This window comes from Chiloscyllium plagiosum, chromosome 6 (genome assembly GCF_004010195.1).
Source record: "Chiloscyllium plagiosum isolate BGI_BamShark_2017 chromosome 6, ASM401019v2, whole genome shotgun sequence".
Lineage (NCBI taxonomy): Eukaryota > Metazoa > Chordata > Chondrichthyes > Orectolobiformes > Hemiscylliidae > Chiloscyllium > Chiloscyllium plagiosum.
The window spans coordinates 120,634,446-120,662,200 of NC_057715.1; the positions used below are offsets into that span (position 1 = coordinate 120,634,446).

At 42.9% G+C, this 27,755-nt stretch overlaps 1 protein-coding gene across 11 annotated transcripts in view; it reads right to left on the reverse strand.

The window, feature by feature from the left end:
* The window catches only part of LOC122551006 (membrane-associated phosphatidylinositol transfer protein 2), a 475,269-nt gene that overhangs the window by 78,496 nt on the left and 369,018 nt on the right, over window positions 1-27,755 (reverse strand). For 10 of the 11 annotated variants that reach the window (XM_043692613.1, XM_043692617.1, XM_043692618.1 and 7 more), the window contains 5 exons: window positions 27,545-27,640; window positions 19,378-19,485; window positions 16,847-16,914; window positions 3,889-3,960; window positions 817-1,061 (listed from right to left, as the gene is read on the reverse strand). In XM_043692613.1, the coding sequence (XP_043548548.1) occupies window positions 817-1,061; window positions 3,889-3,960; window positions 16,847-16,914; window positions 19,378-19,485; window positions 27,545-27,640 (589 nt within the window). The remainder of the gene's footprint in view (window positions 1-816; window positions 1,062-3,888; window positions 3,961-16,846; window positions 16,915-19,377; window positions 19,486-27,544; window positions 27,641-27,755) is intronic. The other variant, XM_043692620.1, reaches the window with a different exon arrangement.

Below are 27,755 nucleotides of genomic sequence, written 5' to 3' on the forward strand. Positions count from 1 at the left end.
GGGGTGACCTTATAGAGGTTTACAAAATTATGAGGGGCATGGATAGGATAAATAGACAAAGTCTTTTCCCTGGGATCGGGGAGTCCAGAACTAGAGGGCATAGGTTTAGGGTGAGAGGGGAAAGATGTAAAAGAGACCTAAGGGGCACTTTTTCACGCAGATGGTGGTGCGTGTATGGAATGAGCTACCAGATGATGTGGTGGAGGCTGGTACAATTGCAACATTTAAGAGGCATTTGGATGGGTATATGAATAGGAAGGGTTTGGAGGGATATGGGCCAGGTGCTGGCAGGTGGGACTAGATTGGGTTGGGATATCTGGTTAGCATGGATGTTTCCATGCTGTACATCTCTATGACTCTATGACTTTCCTTTACAAAAGCATGTTAGCTCTATCTGATTATCTTTAACCCATCCAAGTGCCCTATTATAATGTCTTTAACAATCAATTCTAATGTTTTCCCTATGACAAATGTCATGTTGATATCTTGATCAACAGTAAATGGTATTTCACAATGTCTGGAAGGTGTTTTGTTCTGTTTTGCATAATTTAACACTATCAATAATTTTGTCAGCAATATGAATGAAACAGCAGAAAGGTGTCTGGCACAATGACAGACTTAACATGAAGCAAGAAGAGATTTGAATAGCCCCATCTTTTCAATATAAATACATACATAATATTTTATAGCACTTAGGAAGTAGATTATGCACACAGTATGAGCAAATATTTGACAGCTGCCAGAGAATGATGTAAACTTTGTACTTCTCCCAGCCACTAACGATATCCTTTGAACCACATGAGTTGGGAAACTCACTTTGATACGAGTGAAAAGGCTTCTGAGCAGATGGCTGGGCATGGAACCAGCTTGACTGCAATGTGGCCTAGGCCTGCAGGGAAGTGCACTCTCATCACCGTGTCAAAGACAGAAGTGATGGTGTTGACATCAGCCTGTTTGGAGGTTTGATCTCCACTGCCAGAGTCCAGAATATTGCCACCATGCAGAATGAGGACAAGGACATGAATCTTGCAGGACTGCAAAGGCTGCTGTGATCCTCCCTCCTGAGAAAAAAAATACAAGACATAATAGAAGTTGTTTTGCTGATGTCCATTCTAAATTGCTATTATGGATTTAAAAAAACACTTTGGTTCAGAAACTCACCACTAACATAGTGTGATCGAGTGATTAACAGTGTGAGAGGGGCAATATTATTTTGATTGATTTTTATCACACCAGAAAAATCTGATAAGCCTCAAAAAGATTATTTTAATCTGCAGTCTTAATAGAATTAATGTGTTTATACCAACGATTTAAATCTGTTTAAACAACACTGAAAAATTATGATCAAGATAATGAATGACATAAATTAGTTGAAAGGGACTGCAGTCTGAACACATATCAACAACTCATCTGGTGCCTGTAAATTTAAATTGTTTATTACCTTTTAGGTGAGCTAACAAGGACTGTGTTGAAACAAACCTGAATAAATAAGACTATAACACATAGGAGTGGAAGTAAGGCCATTCTGCCCATTTAGTCCAGTCTGCCATTCAATCATCGTTGATGGGCATTTCAACTCTATTAACCCGCTCTCTCCCCGTAGCCCTTAAATTCTTGATCTCGCAAGGAACTATCAATCTCTGCCTTGAGGACATTTAACATCCTGGCCTCCACTGCACTCCATGGCAATGAATTCCACAGGCCCACCACTCTCTGGCTGAAGAAATGTATCCTCATTTCCTTTCTAAACTGACCCCTCTAATTCTAAGCCTGTGCCTAGACTCCCCAACTAATGGAAACAAATTCCCAGTCCACCCTTTCTAAGCCATCCATTATGTTGGAGCGATAACATGATTTTCTGACAATTGTCAAACAAACCCAGACTTGCCAAAACTTCAGGCTACACCATATAATTCCAAAACAGTTTAAAACTGCCATTTCCAAATTTAAACTCGGGTTTAATATCACATGTAATGACTCACACATGAAGACCAAGAACAAATGTCCTTTTGAATGCTACACTATAGTTTACATAATTATGATGGTTCAAGTGATGTACTTAGGCATACAACTTCACAACCTCTCTTCAGAAATACATCACAAACAAGATTGCGCAAGAAACCAAGCTAAACACATCAACTAAAGCCGACACAGTTATATACTCCACACTGAATAAACATTTCTTTCAGGCTGCGAGTTCCAACTTAACATCATTAGAGACATTCTAATGATTTTTGATTGGATTCTGTCATATTTTGAAATCTAGCTGTAAGTAAAATTGCTACATGTAATTTTTTTCTCAAATACTAAAGGATACTTATGCAGAAGAATTCTGTAAGTTATTAAATCAAACGATCTTAAACAGATTAAGCGGTTACATTTACTAAGGACAAGAATTCTGTCAGCATGGCACATTATTACTTTGAATTGTAAATAAAACTCAACTGCTGTTAAAACTGTAAAATAAGATAAAACAATAAGATAAAACTTATGATAAATAAGGTCTTCTTTTTAATGAACTATTAAGGTAGGAGAGGCAAAAGGTTAAATAATCGTAAGCAGGTTGCTCCACACACACAAGCAATCACCAGCTTAAAAAAAAATTAGTCAGCTATTGATGGGTTGTGAGGAGAGAGAAATCAAAATAATCTGGAGGAGGGAGAAGTATTTCCCTGACTATTGATGGTGGAGCAAAAGTGCACAGTGTGAAGTTGTTCACTGCCTTGCAATTCTGTGCCTCATCTTAAAGGAAATAATTTAATAGGATATTGTGCACCACACCAGATAAATACAAAATCCAAGCACAATGCTATCATTTAGCCTATCATTCCTTCCAATGCCAAATTACAAACTGTAGATCGAAACCTTACAAACCACATAGAAACAAAATAAAACCTTTATCCTAAACTATCATATTGACAATATGAAAAGTTTATAAGCAAAGACAAATGAATTAGGTTTATTGAGATGCTATGAAAGTAACCTAAATTATTTGAAGATGTAGATTATTTTCACTAAATCACATCACCAATATTGGAATATTATTATACTTTCACTCTTACTAATAAAATTAATCGCAACATTAGAGGGTGTATTTAATGCATACAGAAGCACAGAATGCATTTTTAATGACTTTCTGATGTTACTGCAACAACATACTTGCTAGCTTTTTAAGGCAAATCCACAGATGACAACAGTGATAGGATGGTGAAGAAACAAATTAAGATTTCAGCACCTCCTACCCCTGTATAGTTTAGACCACTTGCACCAGCTTTTTTACAGCATCTACTCAAAACACACTGAACTTTCTCTATTATTACTTCCAAGCACCCATTAAGCCAAATAACAGCAACTTGAAGTAATCCAGGAAATATAAACTTCTTGGAGCCAAACACATCAGGAAAGTCCTGGTTAATCTGTAAAGTGAGTTGGTGTCAGTAAAGGCAACAGAGGAGGGTGATAAATGGTTGCCACATACAGGTTATGGAAAAAAAGGAGATCAGGATTCCTGCTCCTATCCAATAATCCCTGAGTGAATGGTGCGAGGCTGAGCTCACCCTGGTGCTGCTCCAGATATACAGCTAGCCAATACTTACTAGCTCAAATCTGTGTAAAATTGGAAGATAACAATGGCCTCTGGTATTATATTTTAGGGAAAGGATTATAGTATTGAGGACAGGAGAGGAAGGGATGAAAAATAAATGTTGATTAAGCCAGTCACAAATATTAACCAACAGTTTAAATTCTGTTGGCAAGCAAACGTGCCACAGTACAAGTTTATCTCTTGCATACAGCAGAAATTTATGGCTACTTAGTTAGTATATTGCTCAAGTCAATACACTTAGGAAGTAGTAAGGACACTAAAACTACAGTTTTAATGTTACTTACTGTTGGAACACTTGTAACTGTAATCTGTGGAATACTGGTACTGACACTCTTATTTTTAACAGGACTGTGTATCTGCATGAGAATACAGGCCAGTCAGGAGACCGCAAAAAACCACAGGATTCGTATTCTTGCAGAAAATACATCATATCAACAAAGGTTGCCAAAAACGATATCTGACCATTTGTCAAGCTGTAACATAATAGGCCATGAAATTGATAGAAACTTGCATGACACATGCTGTGGCAGCATTCTGAATTGTTCTACATCAGATAAAATCATTATCATTAATACAGCTGATTAAATGGCAGATTTGAAAGGTCTCCTTTACAATAATGTAGATGAATGAAGTTACTGTGTCCTGAACAAGCCATGGTTCTGTTTTTGGTAACATGTAGGGAATCAGATATTCTGAAGGGAGAATGTAGAGAGTTAGGCAGGAATTTAAAAAGGAAGTTCTTGAGAGTAGTAATATCTGGAATACCCCCGGTGCTACGAGCTAGTGAGGGCAGGAATAGGAGGATAGAGCAGATGAATGCATGGCTGAGGAGCAGGTGTATGGGAGAAGGATTCACATTTTTGGATCATTGGAATCTCTTCTGGGGTAGAAGTGACCTGCACAAGAAGGACGGATTGCACCTGAATTGGTGGATTGGCAGGGAGATTTGTTAGAGCTGCTCAGGAGGATTTAAACTAGTAAGGTGGGGGGGTGGGACCCAGGGGGATAGTGAGGAAAGAGATCGATCTGAGACTGGTACAATTGAGAAAACAAGCGAGTCAAATAATCAGGGCAGTCAGGGACAAAGCAGAGAACAAGGTCGGACTGATAAATTAAACTGCATTTATTTCAATGCAAGAGGCCTAACAGGGCATGGTTAGGAACATGGGATTGGGATATTATAGCAATTACAGAAACGTGGCTCAGTGATGGCAGCTTAATGTTCCAGAACATAAATGCTACAGGAAGGACAGAAAGGGAGACAGGGAGTCGGGGGGCAGGGTTTTTGATAAGGGATAGCATTACAGCTGTACTGAGGGAGGATATTCCCAGAAATACATTCAGGGACCTTATTTGGTGGAATTGAGAAATACAAAAGGGATGATCACCTTATTGGGACCGTATTACAGACCCCCTAATAGCCAACGGGAAATTGAGAAACAGATTTGTAAGGAGATCTCAGTTATCTATAAGAATAATAGGGTGGTTATGGTAGGGGATTTTAACTTTCCAAACATAGACTGGGACTGCCACAGTGTTAAGGGTTTAGATCGAGAGGAACTTGTTCAAACTTGTACAAGACAATTTTCTGATTCAGTATGTGGATGTACCTACGAGAGAAGGTGCAAAGCTTGACCTATTCTTGGGAAATAAGGCAGGGCAGGTGACTGAGGTGTCAGTTGGGGGGGGGGGGCACTTTGGGGCCAGCGACCATAATTCTATTGGTTTTTAAATAGTGATGGAAAAGGATAGACCAGATCTAAAAGTTGAAGTTCGAAATTGGAGAAAGGCCAATTGTGACAGTATTAGGCAAGAACTTTCAAAAATTGACTGGAGGCAGGTAAAGGGACGGCTGGAAAATGGGAAACCTTCAGAAATGAGATAACGAGAATCCAGAGGAAGTATATTCCTGTTAGGGTGAAAGGAAAGGCTGGTAGGTATTGGGAATGCTGGATGACTAAAGAAATTGAGGGTTTGGTTAAGAAAAAGAAGGAAGCATATGAAAGGTATAGACAGGATATATCGAGTGAATCATTAGAAGAATATAAAGGCAGTAGGAGTATACTTAAGAGGGAAATCAGGAGAGCAAAAAGGGGACATGAGATAGCTTTGGCAAATAGAATTAAGGAGAATCCAAAGGGTTTTTACAAATACATTAAGGGTAAAAGGGTAACTAGGGAGAGAATAGGGCCCGGAAATGTGTTGCTGGAAAAGCGCAGCAGGTCAGGCAGCATCCAAGGAGCAGGAGAATCTGAGTTCATCCCTTGTGGTTGGAGGGTTCCTAGACGGAAGATGAGGCGCTCTTCCTCCAGCCGTCATGTTGCTATAGGGCCCCTCAAAGATCAGCAAGGTGGCCTTTGTGTGGAGCTGCAGGAGTTGGGGGAGATACTAAAGAAGTATTTTGCATCAATGTTTACTGTGGAAAAGGATATGGAAGATAAAGAATGTAGGGAAATAGATGGTGACATCTTGAAAAATGCACATATTTCAGAGGAGGAAGTGCTGGATATCTTGAAATGCATAAAAGTGGATAAATCCCCAGGATATGATCAGGTGTACCCTAGAACTCTGTGGGAAACTAGGGAAGCGATTGCTGGGCCTCTTGCGGAGATATTTGTATCATCGATAGTCACAGATGAGGTGCCGGAAGACTGGAGGTTGGCTAACATGGTGCCACTATTTAAGAAAGTCAGGGAACTATAGACTGGTGAGCCTGATGTCAGTGGTGGGCAAGTTGTTGGAGGGAATCCTGAGGGACAGGATGTACATTTATATGGAAAGACAAAGACTGATTAGGGACAGTCAACATGGCTTTGTTCATGGGAAATCATGTCTCAAATTTGACTGAGTTTTTTTGATGAAGTAACAAAGAGGACTGATGAGGGCAGAGCGATAGACGTGATCTATATGAACTTCAGTAAGGCGTTCGACAAGGGAGACTGGTTAGCAAGATTAGATCCCATGGAATACAAGGAGAACTAGCCATTTGGATACACAACTGGCTCAAAGGTAGAAGACAGAGGGTGGTGGTGGTGGAGGATTGTTTTTCAGACTAGAGGCCTGTGACCAGTGGAGTGCCACAAGGATCAGTGCTGGGTCCAATATTTTTCATCATTCATATAAAATTGGATGTGAGCATAAGAGGTCTAGTTAATAAGTTTGCAGATGACACCAAAATTAGAGGTGCAGTGGACAGTGAAGAAGGCTACCTTAGATTACAATGGGATCTTCATCAGAAGGGCCAACGGATTGAGGAGTTTAATTTAGATAAATGCGAGGTGCTGCATTTTGGGAAAGCAAATCTTAGCAGGACTTATACATTTAGTGGTAAGGTCCAAGGGAGTATTGCTGAACAAAGACACCTTGGAGTGCAGGTTCATAACTTCTTGAAAATGGAGTCGCAGGTAGATAGGATAGTGAAGTAAGTGTTTGGTATGCTTTGTTTTATTGGTCAGAGTATTGAGTACAGGAGTTGGGAGGTCATGTTGCGGCTGTACAGGACATTGGTTAGGCCACTATTGGAATATTCCATGCAATTCTGGTCTCCTTTCTATAAAAAGGATGTTGTGAAACTTGAAAGAGTTCAGAAAAAATTTACAAGGATGTTGCCAGAGTTGTAGGATTTGAGCTATAGGGAGAGGTTGAAGAGGCTAGGGCTGTTTTCCCTGGAGTGTCGGAAGGGGTGACCTTATAGAGTTTTTTTAAAAACATGAGGGGCATGGATAGGGTAAACAGACAAGGTCTTTTCCCTGGGGTGGGGAGTCCAGAACTACAGGGCATAGGTTTAGGGTGAGAAGGGAATGATAAAAAGGAGACCAAAGGGGTAACCTTTTCATGCAGAGGGTGATACGTGTATGGAATGGGTTGCCAGAGGAAGTGGTGGAGGCTGGTACAATTGCAACATTTAAAATGCATCTGGACGGGTATTGAATAGGAAGGATTTGGAGAGATATAGGCCGAGATGTTAGCAGGAGAGACTAAATTGGGTTGGGCAAGTTAGACCAAAGGGTCTGTTTCTGTGCTGTACATCTCTATGACTCTAAAACAATGTGCTATTTTTCATAATTTAAATCTTCACACGTAAACTGACAGCCATGTGGACAATGGATTTAACACCCTTCACAGCATACAAGGAATGAAATAGCAATATCATTTCAAAATAGTGCATGTATTCGCATGATCGAGTGAAATACCTTGGTTTGTACAGAGTGTCGGATTAGTAGGGAAACTAATATTTTATGATTGAGTTAGTTTAGTTATAATCGCACAATCAAAATATATTCATTGATTAATATTATATTATTCGGCTAAACTGTAGCAATACAGATCGTGGTACTTCAACATCATCTGACTCTGCTGAGCTTCACTTTACAAAGAAATGCATCATGGAATTGCGAACAGCATGAAGACAATACTCTAATATCTTAGTGTTCCACCTGCAAGGCCAAAGGGCCCCTGTTTAGCTTATAACTAGACATCCAAAGTTGGAGAAGGTGGTATACTCCTGGCTTGTTTGCTTTATCAAGAAATCATAACCACAGCTATACTGGAATTTTGAAATTTGTTTCAAAGTGAAGCAAGTTACAAAATATGACATTGTCATAAAGTTAATTTTAATACAATGTGTTTACGTTTGTAATTGGATAATCCTTTCCACTTTAACATTCCATCTCTAATGATTGGAGGATGCTCAGGTGTGTGATGGGATCCCGCCCGCGCTCACCCCAGCCCGGACAGAATTTCACATTGGCCCCAAGGTCCCGTACTTCCCACGGGAGCCTGTGCCCCACAACCTGAGCCACCTCCGGAATTTTAATTTTGTCCCTTTTAAGGACGTAAAAAGGGCCCTGTATCGACTGCTGCTGCACACCGTCCACCTCTTCTCCCTCATCCACCGTCCGGACATGCCCTGGCGTGCCCATTTGCCACCGGGCGGTGGGGATCCCCAGTGGAGGGCTCTCTACGCGGGAGTCCTCCCCCTTTCTCTCGGGGATCTGGGGTGGAGGGTGTTGCACGCAGCAGTCCCCTGCAACCACAGATTGCGGTGGTTCACGGACTCCCAGTCCAACTGCTTGTTCTGTGGCGCTGTGGAGTCCGTGGGCCACGTGTATATTGGGTGTGGGCATTTGCACTCCCTTTTTGATTTTCTGAAAAACCTCCTCCTCTGCTTTTGGTTGCACTTCAGTCCCACGCTCCTGATCTTTGGGCACCTGGTACGGAGGAGGGAGGGCAGGTCTGTAGACCTCCTCGTGGGTCTGCTCCTGGGCCTGGCCAAACTGGCCATCAACAGGTCCAGGCAGCGGGCTGTGGAGGGGCTCGTTAGGGCCGACTGCCTGCCCCTCTTCCGCGGTTACGTTAGGGCCCGGGTGTCCTTGGAGGAGGAGCACGCAGTGTCCACCAACACCCTGGAGTTGTTCAGGGTGAGGTGGGCGCCGCGGGGAGTGGAGTGCATTATTTCCCCCTCCAACTCTATTTTGATTTAGTCCCTACCCTCCCCTTCACTGTTTTGATCACACAGCAACGCCCTTTGATGTGAAGGGCACTGCTTGTCACTGGCCACTCGGGTGTTTTCCTATCTTCCTGGTGGTGGAAATTGAATAAAGATTCGTGCACTTTGTGTCTCACACTTGCACACACACACCATGGGTGCTGGGGAAAAAATAAGCACTACCGCACTGAGATGGTAGTGTGGGGGTTTAAAAAAATAATAAACCAGAGCTACAGAGCATTGCCCTTTGATGTGATGGGCACTGCTTGTCACTGGCCACTCAGGTGTTTTCCCTTTTGAGAGTTGGATCAGTGTGAGTGAGTGAGAAAAAAAAACAGGGGATTGCCCGGGTGTCTCTGGAGAAGGAGCACGTGGTCTCCACCAACACCCTGGAGTTGTTCAGGGAGAGGTGGGTGCCGCAGGGAGTGGAGTGCATTATTTCCCCCTCCAACTCTATTTTGATTTAATCCCTGCCCTTCCCTTCACTGTTTGATCACACAGCACTGCCCTTTGTGAAGGGCACTGCTTGTCACTGGCCACTCGAGTGTTTCTTTCTTCCCGGTGGTGGAAATTGAATAAAGATTCGTGCACCTTGTGTCTCTCACTGTGTCTCACACCTGCACACACACATGGTGCTGGGAAAAAAGTAAGCACTACCGCAGTTAGGTGGTAGTGTGGGGGGGGGACAAAAACAGGAGTGTCAGGTGTTCTGTTCACTCTGAGAGTTGACTTTGCATCAAGGACTGTCCGTGCGTAAATAAAGGGTGACTTGGTGACAGGAAACCAGCCTCTGTGGAGTTATTTCAGTGGCAATGAGAGAACAAAAATGTGCTCCTGAAGAAATTCGCCTGCAACAGTCGTCTTTGAGTTGGAATAAGCCTTTCTGGCATCACGTCATTATTTGGGAAACTTGACTCATTCAATCCTGCCGTCAAAGACGAGGTTCAGTACGTGGAAAGAATGCATTATTTTTCCTTGGCAAATGACATTGGAGCAGATGAAAAGCAATGAATAATTTTCCTGACAGCTTGTGGACACGCACCTTTTTCACTTATTAGGAACCTAATATTAAAACGTTTCAAGAGTTGATGGATTTAGTTAAGGATTATAATAACCCCAAGCCTCCTCTAACTCTCTGAGATGCGATCCGTTTTACACAGCAGTTCGAGAACCAGCGAAATCCATGTCAGGATTTTTGACGAGGTCAAGCCGCCTGGCAGAGGCGTGTAACTTTGGTTTAACCCTTAATGAGTTGCTGACACACTGTTTGGTATGTGGGATTAATGATGTCACCATGCAAAAGTGCCTACTAGTTGAAGCCCAATTGGATTTCAAACAGGTACTACAACTGGCTTTGTCATTAGAAATGTGACATTTGGAGCAAATGAGTTCCAGGGTACGCTGATGGAAGTGGACATCCTCCCAGTCCAACTGAGCTTGGGGAACACTACTTGAGTGAAAGCAATTGCATCGCCACACTTGGGCATATCCTGGACAGAGAGACTCTAGGTCAGCCCACAGCAAAACCCAAAACAAAGCCAAGCCTCAGACAAATAGTTCACATTTTCCTCAGGATCCTGGCTGGCAAACCAGTGTAGTTGCTGCCAGGATGCACACTCTAGACTGCAAAGGAGTCCCACTAGGCTAAATTGAGTAAGAGAACTCCTAGGCTGGTATCCAGGCAAGTGCACACTCTGGCTTGGAACAGTTAAATTGCTTAGCAACATCCAAATCAGAGCAAATGCCTGGTTAACGGCAAACACGAGGGGACACAACTTTAAAGTGAGGGGGGGATAGGTATAAGACAGATGTCAGAGGTAGTTTCTTTACTCAGAGAGTAGTAAGGGTATGGAATGCTTTGCCTGCATCAGTAGTAGATTCGCCAAGTTTAAGTGCATTTAAGTCGTCATTGGACAGGCAAATGGACGTATATGGAATAGTGTAGGTGGGATGGGCTTCAGATTATATGACAGGGCGGCGCAACATCGAGGGCCAAAGCGCCTGTACTGCGCTGTAATGTTCTATGTTAAATGGTCATCCAGTGGAGGTCAATACTGGTGCAGCTGTATCAGAGATTGCAGAACCAGTCTTTTAACAAAATTCATGCTAGACTCCAACCCTTAAGTTTGCACAAGACCTCGGCTAGGCTGAGAACCTATATTGGGGAACCTTTACAGACAAAGAGTACAACTTCAGTTATCATTGATTGTAGTAAAAGGCTTGGGCCCAAGTGGACTGAGCAAAATGTTTTGAGACAAGTTCACCTTGATTGGCTCAATATTTTTTGTTTAGAAAATGGTTGCCTGAGTGAAGTCCTAATTAAATACCTGGATCTTTTTTCAGATATGCATAGGAACAATCAAAGGAGCTAAGGCCACCTTGCATGTTGACCAGGAAGCAATTCCACCATTCTGCAAGGCCCAGCCTGTGTCATTTATGTGTAAAAGTAGAGGCAGAGTAAAGGAGGCTGGAAAGTGAAAGAATCATCAAACCAGTACACCTGTCATGCCAAATGTGAAGCCTGATGGGTCAGTTCACCTTTGTGCAGATTTTAAACAAACAGTAAACCTCTTCTCGCAGCTGGACATGAGTCATGAGTACCTGGAACTGTAGTTAGATGAGGATTGACAGAAGTACTCTACAATTAGTACAAGGCTGCCATCTGGGTATCAGCCTGGGTCATTATCCAGCAGACAAAGGAGAACATTTTACAATGTCTATTCCAGGTCACCATTTATGTGATGATGTGTTCATAACAGGGAAGATAAATAAAGAGCACTTAGAGAACTTGAACATAGTGCTTAGATGTTTTTCTCAGGTGGGCATACACATAGGAAGGAAAAATGTGTTCCAGGCACCCCAATTGACCTACTTGGGCGACAAGAGTCGACAAAAATGGATTTCACCTGCTGGGAGATAAAGTGTGGGTGATCAAAGGTGCCCCAGCTCCCATGCCTCTACCAGAACTTAGATCTTTCCTTGGATTGGTGAATTATTACAGAAAGTTCAAACGTAACTGGCCTCCATCCCGGCACCCTTGGACCAGCTTTCGAAAAAAGGTGTAGCCTTGGAAATGGTCTCCTAGCCAAGATATAGCCTTTAGACAGAAGAGGCTAAAGTGTGCCAATACCTTAGATGTGCCAGTACACATCTAAGGTATTGGCACACTTTAGCCTCTTCTTCCTAAAGGCTAAATGCATCTATCAGCATCTAAGGTATTGGCACACTATCATCCCAAGTGAGATTTGGTGCTGACGTGTGATGCTTCCCCATAGGGTTTCGGGTAGTATTGGCTCACAGATGGCCCAATGAAGGGGACCCTGATAACAATGCACCCAGGAGTTTGGCTGTTGCAGAGGGCAAATACACCCAGGTAGAGGAGGAAGGTTTGGTGGTCATCCTTGGCGAGAGGAAATTCCGCCAATACCTTTATGGACATAAATCTGCCAATAATAATGGACCACAAAACCCTGTTGGGCTACTTAACAAGGGCAAGTAAGTGCAGCCCATAGCTTCATGTCAAATTCAGCAGTGGGCTCTCATTCCAAGCGCATACAATTATAAATTAGAACACTGTCAGGAAGGCCAAGTAGCAAATGTAGATGCCTTGAGCTGCGTCCTGCTGGCAGATATGCCACGGGTGCCAGCAATGAAAGTGTCCATTCTGGTTTTAAAATTTCTGGACACCCTTCCGGTCACTGCTGACAATATCAGATCGTGGACGCAAAAGGATTTGGTCCTGGCAAAACTAAAACAGCTAGTGGTGATGACTGGGGAAACAAAAGTGCTATCAAAACCAGGATTGAAACCTTTCTGGACTCTGGGAGATCAGATCATTGTACAGGGCATACTTTATTAAAGGAAACAAGAAATGATTGTACTGAACAAAAGCTGCCACCCAATACTGGCTGAATTCCACCAGGATCATCCACGGTGTCCAAAATGAAGACATTGATGAGAAGTTATGTCTGGTGGCCAGAATTGGATGCAGACATACCCATGTTGATGGGCAGTGCCCAGTGTGCCAAAAAGCACAAAAATTACCACCAGCAACTCTCCCACATTCATAGGAATGGCTGGGTAAACCCTGGACTCAGTTACACATTGACTATGATGGCCATTTCATGGACCTCAACATTGTTAGAGTGTTGGTCATAGACAACAGACCATCATTTATTAGCAGAGAATTCAAATACTTTCTAAAATCAAAAGGCATTCAGCATGTAAGGATAGCTCCATCCATCGTCCAATGGTCTAGCGGAAAGAGCAGCCCAAACTTTTAAGGCAGACTAAAAGATATGGCCTCCAGCTTCACTCGATACCAAACTGTCCCAGTTCCTATTTGATTATTGGACCACCCCTCATGCAACCAAAGGAATAGCTCCAGCTGAATCGCCAATGGGGAGAAGTTTCCACACCAGATTAAATCTGATCTTCCCAGACCCTAGAGGTGGGGGGTTAAGAGCAAGAAATGGCATCAGGAATGCCGATGCTGGATACAACCAGGAGAGATAGTTTACTGCAGGGGATGAAGTTTGGTGCCAAAACCATGGAAATAGCCCTGCATGGGTAAAGCCACGGTCAACATAAGGTCAGGTCCTATGATGTACAAAGTCCGGGTAGGTGATGCGGTCTTGAACATGTGGACCACATGAAAGCTATAAACCTGCAAGCAGAGAAGGAGCAAAACACACGGGGTCTCTGCGAACAGCTAGAACCTGGTGGACTGTCCTTTTCCGTTGAATGTCAAAGAAACCTCTGAGTCTGAGATGGACACTGTGGCCCGTTTACCACCTGAAGAAGATGGACATCTTGTGAGATGCTCTGGGTGCAAGAAACAGGCTATAGTCCAGTACATGCCACTAGTATCCTAGGCTGATTTAGAGGAACCAGACTTAATGTAAAAATGCCCTACGAGAGGCTACAAGAAAAAGAACAGGTCTATGTCCCTGGACAGAAAGGGAGAGGGATGCAGTGACTGTCATGAGGCCAGCCAGGTGGACCTGATAATAGGAGTTCCATGATTAGGGCTGTTAATCTGGTCCAGTCAGAGAGCCCTGGCTGTCAGAAATTAACAGGAGTGTCAAAGGTTCAATTCACTCTGAGAGCTGGCTCTGAGGGAGCTAGATCAGTTTCAAGGACTATGTATGTGTGTAAAGAAAGGACGACTTGGTGATGGGACACCGGCTTCTGTGGAAGTATTTCACACAGGAATCAGCTTTGACATAATAATAATAATACTTGCTCCACTGACTCAGACAGCTGTGGGTTCAAGTTCCATTCCAGATACTAGAGAACATAATGCAAGCCAACACACCCAAATTCAGTCCAGAATGAATGCTACACTATATGAAGGAACAGCACTGAGCATGTACTGAGGGAACACGGCACTGTGGAGGGGCAGAACTGTGGGAGATCTACAATGTCAGAGGGTCAGTCCTACAGAAAATATGCAACTGTAGAGGATTTGGACTGAGGGAATCCTGCATGTCCCATGGACAGTGCTAAGAGAGGGCTGCATTGCTGAAGGTGCACTTAAACTGAGGCCCCACCTGCTGTCTCAGGTGAACATAAAAGATTCCATGGCTCTATTCAGAGAAAAGCAGAGTAAAGTACTTCACTGGCTAAACAGCACACTGTGGGGTTCCTGACGTGCCAAAAGGATGTTGTTTAAATTTAGGTTGCCTCTGTCTTCATGTCTGGGATGGAAAACACACCGCTAACACAGATATTTATAATGTGGTGGTGGGAGGGGGTTAAGAGAAATTCTCTGTGCTTTACTAGGTATTGAGAACAAATGAAAACTCTGGTGTCCTGGAAACAGGAGCAATTCTCAATATTCACCACATTATTGTTAAGCACTGGGCAACAGAAATATATCAAATTTTCTTTGCATTGGGTCATTTCTCCCACAAGTATCAGAGAAGTTGATCTCCAATGTACTATGTTCATACTTACAGTCTTGTCAAGTCTCAGAAGTTACAATTTATTAATTTGTTCATAATCATGGGATGGTGCCATTTGGGATGAAATTAGGTTAATGTGGGTTAACTTGTATCTTCCAATTTTGGAACCTTTTCTATTCAGACGATAGCTGGTTGTTTGGGGTTGATATTGAAATGACTGGCCTCTTTTCAGGTGAGTTTCAAGTATGTTGAAAATTAAATCCCTTCAATCAAAATTTGCTTAAAATGCCCTTGATATCAAATTTCAACAAGGTCTACTTTAATTTAGATTTGGGAAATGGAGATTATTTCATAGATTTCAAATTACTTTGAATATGTAATAGCTCTGTATTATGTAATAATTTACAGCAGTGAGCATTTTTCATCTATAAGCTAATAAACATTTTAGAGCTCATTACTGTGATACTTTTCTTGAATGTGTTTTTTTACAGGGAATTCCATAATAGAACTGTCAATCCTTCCTGGGAAACACAATAATTTTGGCAACTCTTTAATGGTCAAGAACTTGCAGATTAGGCAGACCACAGGAAAGAGGTAGGGTGAAACTCTTATTTTGTTCCAACAATGCATTATAATTTCAGCACCTGGGCTACAAATCATTTTCTGAAGAGTTACTCTTTCTAGTTTATTGAAACTTTCCTATTTTATGATAAATTTAATGTCTAATCCTTGGGCAATTTCACACATCTCCCCAGAGCTTGTTTCAGAATAGCAGAAACAGACAGCTTTCTGTTTAGACTGATCTGATGTCCAAAGACTGGCATACTTGGGATCAAGACTCTACTGGATTTTTCCTGATTTTGCATTACAATCCAGTTGAACGGGGAAATGGGCTTTACCACCACAGCTCATGTTAGCAAATCAGTGAACAGATATGACCATCAAGTGTAAATGTACCATTTGATATTTGAGAGTGCAAGGTTCAATCCTGAACTTTGCTGAATTGTCTGTTGGTCTGACGTTAATAGCACTGAAGCCACATAAGTGAAAGTAAAGGTAAAGTTGCCATAGTAACACATGACCATAGTTCTGCTCTCTCACAAATGAGAGAGAGACATGACTAGTGGTGGTTTAATCTGAGGGTCACCATACCTCAGGTGAGGGGTGAGATTGAGAGGGACAATCCTTCATGGCAACCTCAGCCAGTATAGGGATTGAAGCCATGCTGTTGATATTTCTTTGCCACACAAACAGCCAACCAACCAATTGAGCTAATTGACAGCAGTATGCAAGAACATTTAATAGTTTTACATTTGAGAAAATAACATTTTCTTGGTTCTCTAAGAAAAATCTGCTTTTTTGACTTTCTTGTCCTTAGTGACTTGGATATGTGTCACTCCACACAATGATGGTTCTGTAGCTGTTTTAGCTACACTGTCCAGTGTTTGCACTATTCTCTCTGATTCATTCCCCTGGGTTAGCATGAGAATGGCTTCTCACTTCCCATGCTTACTCTGTCCTGAGGCTGGCATTCACATCTCGAGAGAAAAATATCCCATTTTTGGACATTCTGTTCCCGTGCATGGAGTAGGGGAAACCTAACATTTCTCAAAAGATCTGTGTAATGGGATATAACATTCACAAAGCACCAGAATAGGATTTGTTTTGGTTGACTTGATGCTGCAAAGATTTTTGTTCTACAGAAATAAAACTAAATTGCCATTCTGTACTTTCTTGTTGATTATTCTTTTTCCCATTGATAATGTTTATTATCTGTGTTGCATCCACTCCCAAATACAGATATTACAGCAGTATAACACCTTTTGTGTAACAGAATGTCACAAATACCTCAATATGATCGAGCTGCTCGACACTGGTAGGAACACAATCTGTTAATTGTCCTTGGTATATGTCACCTGGGGGATAAAAAAAGGATTCAATAAAGACATGCATACTGTTAATAATGTAGTCAGGGCTTATGCAGACATCTCATTATATATCAAACAATCTATTTCCTCTTAGTACATAAGTAGATTTGTTACTTCCTATATATTGTAGTCATTCATAAGGACTAGATTTTTTTTATTTATTAATGGAGTCAGTCTTGCTTCAGTTGATCTTACACTTACACCCAAATCAGAAAATCATGGTCAAGCCCTAATCCAGAGAGCCAAGCACATAATCTTGGTTGACACTGTCAGGGATGTTAACATTCAGAAAATGACAAGATCTTCCAGCATGTATCAGGCAGATTTCTATTGGCTACCTGACCAATAGGGCTCTGCAATCATTTGCTCCCATGTTTCCGACATTACAACAGGGATGACACACCAAAAGTAATTAATTGGCTGTAAAGTAATGTAAGACATCTCGAGGCCTTCCAATTCTTTCTAACCCAATTCACACTATCACAAGGTGTTTCTGAAAGTACAGTTAGTAGAAGAGTTAGTGTGTGGTGTATCAAGACATTCCTCTTACACTCAGCTCTGAAATCCAGCTAGATCATCATTGGAGGGGAAACCTGAGCTGCTGCCAATAGTGTGTAAAGTGTGTATTACAGGAAAGTAAGAAAGATCTAGGTAAGGAAACTGACTGGTGCATGGTCCTTGTGGATCCCAATGGTCCTATTCAATCCCAATTACACTCTGAATAAAGCACTAATAGTGAAACATGCTCCAAATAGATTCCAAATGTAATCCCCAGTTTGTACTGAGCTGGTTGACCTCTGCTAGAGAAAATTACTGAAAATAAAAGATCCATGGTACATGGGGGAGCAATTTGGCATGGATAGCTAACAAAAAACAGCCAGCAGACATGAATTTTTTTTTCAGATGTCCATATGTAACAAGTGGTGTGCTACAGGGTTCTGCTTACAATTTATACAAATGACTTAGACGGTGGCACTGAAGGTATGGTTGCCAATTTGTTGATGACAAGGGTATGTAGAAATGTAAAGTGTGAAGAGGATGTAAGGAGGCTACAAAAGGATATAACTTGGTCAAGTGAGCGTGCAAAGATTTGGCAAATAGAACATAATGTGGGAAAATGTGAAATTGCCCACTTTTTTCGAACAAATCAAAAAGCACATTACCTAAATGGTGAGGGATTGCAGAATGTGAGATACAGAGAGATCTAGTGCACAATGCACAAAAAATTAATACAGTAGATAGGAAAGATGTATAGAGTTTATGCTTCAGATATCCAGGGCACAAGAGAGACCACATTTGGAGTACAGTGTACAGAACTGGTCACCTTATCAAAAGAAGGATATAAGTGTGTTGGAAGCAGTTCGTAGAAAGTTGGGAAAACTCTACCTGTAACAGGTGGGTTGTCCTTTGAGGAAAGGTTAGACTTAGCTTGTGTCCCTTGGAATTTAGTCGACTAAGAGGCAACTTTATTGAACCATAAAAATGACTCTGTTTTCCTGAGGAGTCTTGACAGGGTAGATGTGAAATGGATGTTTCCTGTTATGTAAATTTAGAACTAGTGGTCATGGTTCAAAAATAAGTGGCTGTCCATTTATATCAGATGAGGTGAATTTTTTTTATATCACAGTAGTTTAAGAGTCCCTCTCTGAAATGAGTCTTCACGAGGCTGATTCCTGGGATGTCAGTGTTGTCTGATAAGGAAAGATTGACCACATTAGGCCTATATTCATTGGAATAAAAGAATGAGAGATGATCTTATTAAAACAAATAAAATTCTAAAGGGATTTAATAGAGTAAATTGTGGTGGAATCTAGAACCGGGGCATAGTTTAAAAGAAGGGATCTCCCATTTAAGACTCAGATATGGATAAGTTTATTTCCTCAGAGAGTTGTTAGTCTGTGGAGTTTTCTTCGGCAGAGAGCAGCAGAGGTTGGACACTGAATATATCCAATGTTGAATTAGACAGACTTTTGATTAACAGCTTATGGGGACAGGGAGGAACGTGGAGTTAAGTTCTGATTGAACAATTTTATGTAACGTCATAGCCAAAGGCTTTGAAAGCCTAAGTATGGAGAGACTGTTCACAAATGAAGAAACTGAAGTACAAATAGGCCTAATTCCTCTCACCAACATTTTTTGATACTTATTTTAAATCTGTCAAAACATCTTGGCAAGAGGATGGTGAGAGGAATTAGGACAATTCTTTTGTAAACACAATGAAATGTTATGATCTGGAATATAATCTGGCACTTCCTGAGTGGTCAAGAGAAATAAATTCAATAGGAACATTCAGAGGGAATTAAATAAATATTTGAAGAGGAGAAATTAATGCTTAGGGGAGAGACGGGGTAGGGAATATTGCCAATGACTTTATAATTCAAATATCACTGAACTGAAATAAAGAAAATTCTTTAAAGCTTTCAAATAACTGTGTGAACAAACACAGCTTACTTTTGCTCTCCTCAGCTTCACAACTCCCTCCAATTTTATCGATAAGATCATTTGAATTCCATTTTGTGATTTCTTGAGGGAAGATCTCCTCATTGTCTGAAAAATCTTCTGCATAGATGAAAAAGAAAACATGAGGACAAAGTGTGAATTATTTTGGAAGTCTGAATGCAACAGAAAACTAGATCAAAAATCATTAACTGTTAGGTGAAATGAACATCAGATCCTTTAGCCCTTTCCACCTGTTACACAATGCCACACTCCTTAATCAGTTAACAATGATGCTGAGCTGAGTGTTCCTGACAACTCTAAACATCCCTTTTTATAATTAGCATTCCATTCACCATTCTCACTCCATTGTAAAATTCCCATGTTCAACAGCAGAAGCAGTCTTGGCCAATGTGAGTAAATTACAGGAACTAATCAAGCTCAAGAGTTCAGGAAGTTAATACTGCAAAGTCTGCCAAGCCCCATAATCAGCTCCAAAACATCAAAAGGAAGAATTTGTGTCTGCTGCAGACTTCAGAAAGAGGAAGAGGACATTGGCATCATTGCTGAGCTCAACTGACACAACAAGCACAAGATGGTCAGCACAACCAATGAGCTCAGAATACGACACAGCAACCCTGGAAATACATCACCCTTGCTTGGGTTCATTGCAGGTCATAGACAGCAAATCTCAGCAAACTCCCCGCACATGTCAGTATCAAATTATGTCAGTGGAGGTTTGTCTCTTAGTAAACTCAGGATAAGGGTATAAAGGCAGAGCTAGCGAAAGTGAACTTGGCAACTAGTTTAAATGGTAGGGCAGTTGACAGGCATGCTTTTATATTTAATCATTCAGGCAAGCACTTTTCCCAGTGAGAAGGAAAGATGCAAAGAGGAGTTTGGTCTCTGGTATTCTTCTCATACAATATGAAATAATGTCTCCCTTTGTAGTGGTATTCTTGTGAATGTCTTGTGAATACTAGTATTCTTGTGACAGATGAAAAGCTTTGTACAAAAGAGTCTATTTTCAGCAATACTCAAGTTCTGTACTATCAAATGACTTACTTGAATATAGATTGGTTCATAATGTGGGACAATGTGAACTTGTACACTGTGGCAGGAGGACTAGAGAAACAGTCTACCAGTTAAATGTGAAGAGATTACAGAACTTGGGTAGAGTGGGAACTGCACACCTTGTTCTATGAATCACAAAAAAAAAGGATCTTGCTACTGCAAGCGCTTAGGAAGGCAAATGGAAAGTATTTATTGCAAGGAGAAAAGAATATAAAAGTGGTGTAGTTTTACTGCAACCATACCGAGCCTTGCTAAAACCATTCCTGGAGAAACTGTGTACAGTTTTGGTGTCCTTATTTGAAAAAAATACATGATTGCGCTAGAAACAGCACAGAGAAGCTTCACTCGAATCTTTTCCCAGCTACAATTCAGTGAAGAAGTGTTACTGGACCCGAAATGTTAATTCTGCCTTCTCTGCACAGACCCTGTTATACCTGCTGGCATTATCATCACTGAACTCCCCACTATAATCATTGTGGAAGTTACCATTGAGCAGAAATTGAATGGGACCAACCATATAAATATTGCGACTACAAGAGCAGGTCAGATTTGAGGAATTCTGTAGCAAGTAATACACTACTTGACTTTCCGAAGCCTATCCACCACTTACAATGTCCAAGAACACCATAATTTGCAAATTCTCTTCTAAGTTGACAGTGTGTTACTGGAAAAGCACAGCAGGTCAGGCAATATCCGAGCAGCAGGAAAATCAACGTTTTGGGCCGGAGCCCTTCTTCAGGAGTGAAGCTGGAAGCCTCGGGGGTGGAGAGATTATTGGGAGGGGGGTGGGGCTAGGGAGAAGGTAGCTGAGAGCGCGATAGGTGGATGGAGTTGGGGGTAGAGATCCACAAGCCTGACTACCCCGGTTGACCCATTGTCTCAGCCTGCTCCTGCCTCACCGAACTTATCTCCACCTACCTTGATACTGTCCTATCCCCCCTGTTCCAGGAACTCCCTACAAACGTTCGGGACACCACCCATGCCCTGCACCTCCTCCAAGACTTCAGTTTTCCCAGCTACCAACGCTTCATCTTCACCAAGGATATCCAGTCCCTCTACACCTCTGTCCGCCATGACCAGGGCCTCCAAGCCCTCAGTTTCTTCCTCTCCCGACGTCCCCACCACTACCCTTCCACTGACACTCTTATTCGTTTGGCTGAACTAGTCCTCACCCTCAACAATTTCTCCTTCCAATCCTCCCACTTCCTCCAGATGAAAGGGGTAGCCATGGGCACCCGCATAGGCCCCAGCAACGCCTGTCTCTTTGTCAGCTACGTAGAGCAGACCATCTTCCAGAGTTACCCAGGCACCACTACCCACCTCTTCCTCCGGTACATTGATGACTGCATCTGCACTACCTCATGCTCCCACGAGGAGGTCAAACAGTTCATCAACTTCACCAACAAATTCCATGCCAACCTTAAATTCACCTGGACCATCTCTGACACCTCCCTCCCCTTCCTAGACTTCTCCATCTCCATCCACGAGGACCGACTCAACACTGATATTTTTTACAAACCCACTGACTCCCACACCTACCTGAATTATGCCTCCTCCCACCCTACCTCCTGCAAAAATGCTGTCCCATGTTCCCAATTCCTCCACAGCATCTGCTCCCAAGAGGATCAGTTCCACCGCGGAACACATCAGAGGTCCGAAATTTCCCCTCCCACGAGGATGAAGATGCCCTCCGATGCATTTCATCCATGTCCTGCATCTCCGCCCTCGAACCCCACCACTCCAACCGCAACAAGAACAGAACCCCCTTGTTCAAAGAACAAAAGAAAATTTACATCCCAGAAACATTTACGGCCCTACAAGCCAGAACCAATCCAAATCCACCTTCTAAACCTGTCACCCAATTCCTAAGCATCTGTATCCCTCTGCTCCCCACCTACTCATGCATCTGTCCAGACGCATCTGAAATGAATCTACCGTGTCTGCCTCTACCACCTCTGCTGGCAACGGGTTCCAGGTACCCGCCACCCTCTGTGTAAAGTACTTGCTGCGTGTATCCCCCTTAAACGTTTCACCTCTCATCTTGAAAGCATGACCCCTCCTTATTAAATCCTTCACCCTGGGAAAAAGCTTCTCTCTATCTACCCTGTCTATACCCTTCATGATTTTGTAAACCTCAATCAGGCCCCCCCTCAATCTCCTTTTTTCTAATGAAAACAATCCTAACCTACTCAACCTCTCTTCACAGCTAGCACCTTCCATACCAGACAACATCCTCGTAAACCTTCTCTGCACACTCTCCAAAGCGTCCGCATCCTTTTGGTAATGTGGCGACCAGAACTGTACACAGTATTCTAAATGCAGCCGAACCAACGTCATGTACAATTTTAACATGACCTGCCAGCTCTTATACTCAATACCCTGTCCGATGAAGGCAAGCATACAGTATGCCTTCTTGACCACTTTATCCACCTCTACAGCAACATTCAGGATACAATGGACCTGGCACTCCCAGATCTCTCTGCCCATCAACTTTTCCCAAAGCTCTTCCGTTTACTGTATAATTTGCTCCAGAATTAGACTTCCCAAAATGTACCACCTCACATTTGCCTGAATTGAACTCCACCTGCAACTTCGCCACCCAACTCTTCAGTCTATCTATATCTGCCTGTATTCTTTGACAGTCCCCTATGCTTTCTGCTACTCCACCAATCTTCGTGTCACTTGCAAACTTGCTGCTCATACCAACAGTGCCCTCTTCTAGATCATTTATGTATATCACAAACAACAGTGGCCCCAACACTGACCCCTGTGGAACACCACTGGTCACCTTTCTCCATTTCGAGAAACTCCCTTCAACTACCTCCCTCTGTCTCCTGTTGCTCAACCAGTTCTTTAACCACCTAGCTAGAACACCCTGCACACCATGTGACTTCACTTTCTCCATTAGTTTACCATGGGGAACCTTATCAAATGCCTTGCTAAAGTCCATGTATATGACATCTACAGCCCTTCCTTCATCTATCAACTTGGTCACTTCCTCGAGTAACTCTTAAGTTGGTAAGGCACAATCTCCCCCGCACAAAACCACGTTGCCTATCACTGATAAGCCCATTGCTTTCCAAATATAGACAGATTTGATCCCTCAGTACCTACTCCAGCAACTTTCCCACCACTAACGTCAGGCTCACTAGTCTGTAGTTACCCAGAATATCCCTACTACCTTTCATGTACAGGAGACGACATGAGCAAACCTCCAGTCCTCCGGCACCTCGCCTGTGTTTGAGGATGCCACAAAGATATCTGTCAGGGCCCCAGCTATTTCCTCTCTCCCTTCCCTCAGCAACCTGGGATAGATCCCATCTGGTCCTGGGGATTTGTCCACCTTAATAACCTCTAGTCTACCCAACACATCTTCCCTACTTATGTCAATGTGATCCAGAGTAATCGAACTTCTATCTCTAATCTCAACATTCTTCATGTCCCTCTCCTCAGTGAACACTGATGCAAAGTAATCATTCAGCATCTCAGCCATTTTCTCAGGTTCGAAACACAGCCTTCCTTCCTTATCCTTTCGTGGACCAACCTTTTCTCTGTTACCCGGTAGCTTCTTATATAAGAATAAAAGGTGTTCAATTTTTGTGAGAAGATTTGTAGTTCAGGTGCTTGTTGTTGTGGTTCTGTTCGCCGAACAGCCAGGGAATTCCTAGAGGCATGGCACTCATCCACAAATTCAATCAATAAGCACATCGACTCGGACCCAATATACCGACCACTGCTGCGGACAGCTGGAACTGACAACCGGAAGCGGCAGAGACAAACCACTATAAATGCCAGAGGAAACATCACAGAAGCGCTTCACAGGAGGCTCCCAAGCACTGAGGATGTCACCTAGACAGGGGACGAAACGTCTGCAATACAAATTCCCAGCTCGGCGAACAGAACCACAACACTGGTAGTAATCCCGAGATCACTACCTTTGAGGTCCTCCTCTTTAACTTCTCTCCTCGCTCCCTGAATTCTGCTTTCAGGACCTCATCTTGTTTTTTACTTGTATCGTTGGTGCCTATATGCATCAAGACAACTGGCTGTTCACCCTCCCCTTTTAGAATGCTCTGCAGCCGATCAGTGACATCCCTGACCCGAGCACCTGGGAGGCAACATACCATCCGGGAGTTCCGTTTTCGGCCACAGAATCACCTATCTACTCCCCTCACAATAGAATCCCCTGTGACTATGGCCCTACGAGTCTTTTTCCTGCCCTTCTGAACAGTAGTGCCCGTCATGGTGCCATGATCTTGGCAACTGCTGCCCTCCCCTGGTGAGCCATCGCCCCCAACAGTATCCAAAACAATACACCTGTTCTGGAGGGAGATAACCGCACTGCCTTCCTACTCTTTTTCTGCCTTTTGGTCACCCGTTCACTGTTGCCCTCAGCAATTTTAACCTGCGGTATGACCAATTCACTAAACATGCTATCCACAACCTCTCAGCATTGTGGATGCTCCACAGTGAGTCCATCCACAGCTCCAGAGCCATCATGTGGTCAAACAAGAGCTGCAGCTGGACACACCTCTTGCAAGTGTAAGAGTCTTGAATGTTAGCCACGTTCCTGAGCTCCCACATCAGGCAAGAGGCACGAGCCACTGGTCTGGGGTCCCCTGCCATTGTAAGCCTTAGGCTTTTGTCCGATATGTCGATTTTCCTGCTCCTCGGATGCTGCCTGACCTGCTGTACTTTTCCAGCAACACTCTAATCTAAAATCTGGTTTCCAGCATCTGCAGTCCTCACTTCTGCTTAGCTTTATATCGACTAACTAAAACCAAACAATGCACTTAAATATATGAAAGAAAAGAAAGAGAAAAAAACAAAAGCCTTACCTTACAGAGTCTTTTCCTTCTGGTTGGGGCCGGGGGGATATGTGTGAGATACTACACGTGTAGTACCTTGGGTTCAGCCACTGCCCAAATATATACTAAGTCCTTACCGTCCTGGCACTCTCCTGGTCTCCACGTCACCTCCACTCTGTCTCACGCTGCTCCCGTTGGTCCTCACCTTCCAACCCACCAACCTCTGCATAAATCGCATCATTCACTGACATTTCCACCACCTACAAATGGACCCCACCACCAGGGATATATTTCCCTCCCCACCCCTATTCGCTTTCTGCAAAGACCGTTCCCTCCGTGACTATCTGGGTAGGTCCACACCCCCTAACAACCCACCCTCTCCTCCTGGCACCTTCCCACACCACCGCAAATTGCAAAATTGCAAAACCTGCGCCCACATCTCCCCCCCCACCTCCAAGGCCCAAAAGGAGCCTTCCACATCCATCAAAGTTTCACCTGCAATTCCACACGTCATTTATTGTATCCGCTGCTCCCGATGCAGTCTCCTCTGCGTTGGAGAGACTGGATGCCCTCTCGCAGAGCGCTTCAGAGAACAAGCCCACCGCCCCGTGGCTGAACATTTCAACTGCCCCTCTCTGCCGAGGACGTGCAGGTCCTGGGCCTCCTCCATCAGCACTCCCTTGCCATCTGATGCCTCTAGAAAGAATGCCTAACCTTCCACCTCGGGACCCGCCAACCCCAGGGCATCAATGCGGACTTCACCAGTTTCCTCATTTCCCCTCCCCCTCACCTTACCCCAGTTCCAACCTTCCAGCTCAACACCGCCCTCACTACTTGTCCCACCCGTTAATCTTCCTTCCCACCTATCTGCTCCACCCTCCTCTCTGACCTATCACCTTTACCCCCATCTCCATCCCCTATCGCACTCTCAGCTACCTTCCCCCCACTCCCTCCACCACCTCTCCCATTTATTCTCCCCTGAAGCTCCCAGCCTCATTCCTGATGAAGGGCTCCGGCCCGAAATGTTGATTTTCCTGCTCCTCCGATGCTACCTGACCTGCTGTGCTTTTCCAGCACCACACTGTCGACTCTGAACTCCAGCATCTGCAGACCTCACTGCCTCCAAGTTCTCTTCATACACCTGACTTGGAATACTATTATCATTTCTGCTGGGTGAAAATCCTGGAACTCCTTCCCTAATAGCATGGGGTGTCTGATACAAATAGGACTGCAAAGATCCAAGAAGAGGCTCACCACCATCTTCTCCAAGACAACTCAACAATAAACACTGGCAAAGCCAGTGACACCCATATCCCACAAACAAACAAAGGGAAAGCCAATATTTTCTAATTCTAACCGACAATGACCCTCAGAGTACGATACTCAGTTTTGCCATCCAACTTTTGATGTGGGACTTCGTCAAATGCTTTCTTGAAATTATTTGATTAATCCAGAAGTTATAAATCCATAATTGCTGTACAATGTTCTCTGAATTTCAACAGGTCTATCAATATAATTCTTGGGTGGGAGAATAGCTATAAAAATAAAGGATGGTGTATGTAATTTTAAAAGTTTATCTTGGTTTACAATTAAGCAATTAGGTTAAATATTAAATGGTACTGAATACAGAACTTCACTGATTGCATTTTCAATTTGTTATGCTTAAAAACAATCGAAGAAATATTAAAGTATTATAAATACTGCAGCAAGCCACTCAGGTAAACTGCCCAATCTCCCGGATGTGCTGCTGTAGCCTGGGTTTAACAACAGGCAGGTCGTATTTAAAACCAAGTCCTTTCTACTTAAGTTAACACAAAATAGGTATTATCTGTACATGAAATGATGAGTATTGTGTGACCACACTGAACATGTGATAGAGAAATCAAGTCAACAACCAATCTCTCGACCCCCATTTGTATTCTTGACTATAAAACAACATCGATTCAGTATTAGCAATGAATGATTGGTAGAGGCAGAGTCACTGGTATTTAGGTAATCCAATATTATGTGGAACTCCTTCGCAGAATTAATTATACAGAAATTACAAACAGATCATCCTCTATTAGCCACTCCTATAAACGCTGAAACATCAACCAAATGCTGAGGTAATACAAACTTGTCAGTGACAAATATACACAAGCATATCCAAAATCCAGAAGGAAGATACTACAACTCTGACCTTGGCGCCAATATTAATGAAGATTTATACTGGTAACTGGGTTACCTGCACCCATTCCCATCGCTGCACAGTAATGTTAGCAAGGCTTCAGTCATTTTCCTAAGCACTAATTATTTAGTACCTTGTGCATCGAAGAATTCATCATCAGAGCTGTCATCAGAGTCTCGAGCAATACTTTGCATTCGCCAGTCTGCTATATTGTGACGTGAAGGGCTGGCTGAGAAACAAAGAAACATTTGTCAGAGGACAGCATCAATATAAGGATTGCTGTACAGTCAGCAACTGCTGAAAAAAAATTTCTAAATAATGTAACGTTGTAAGCCAAGTCACTT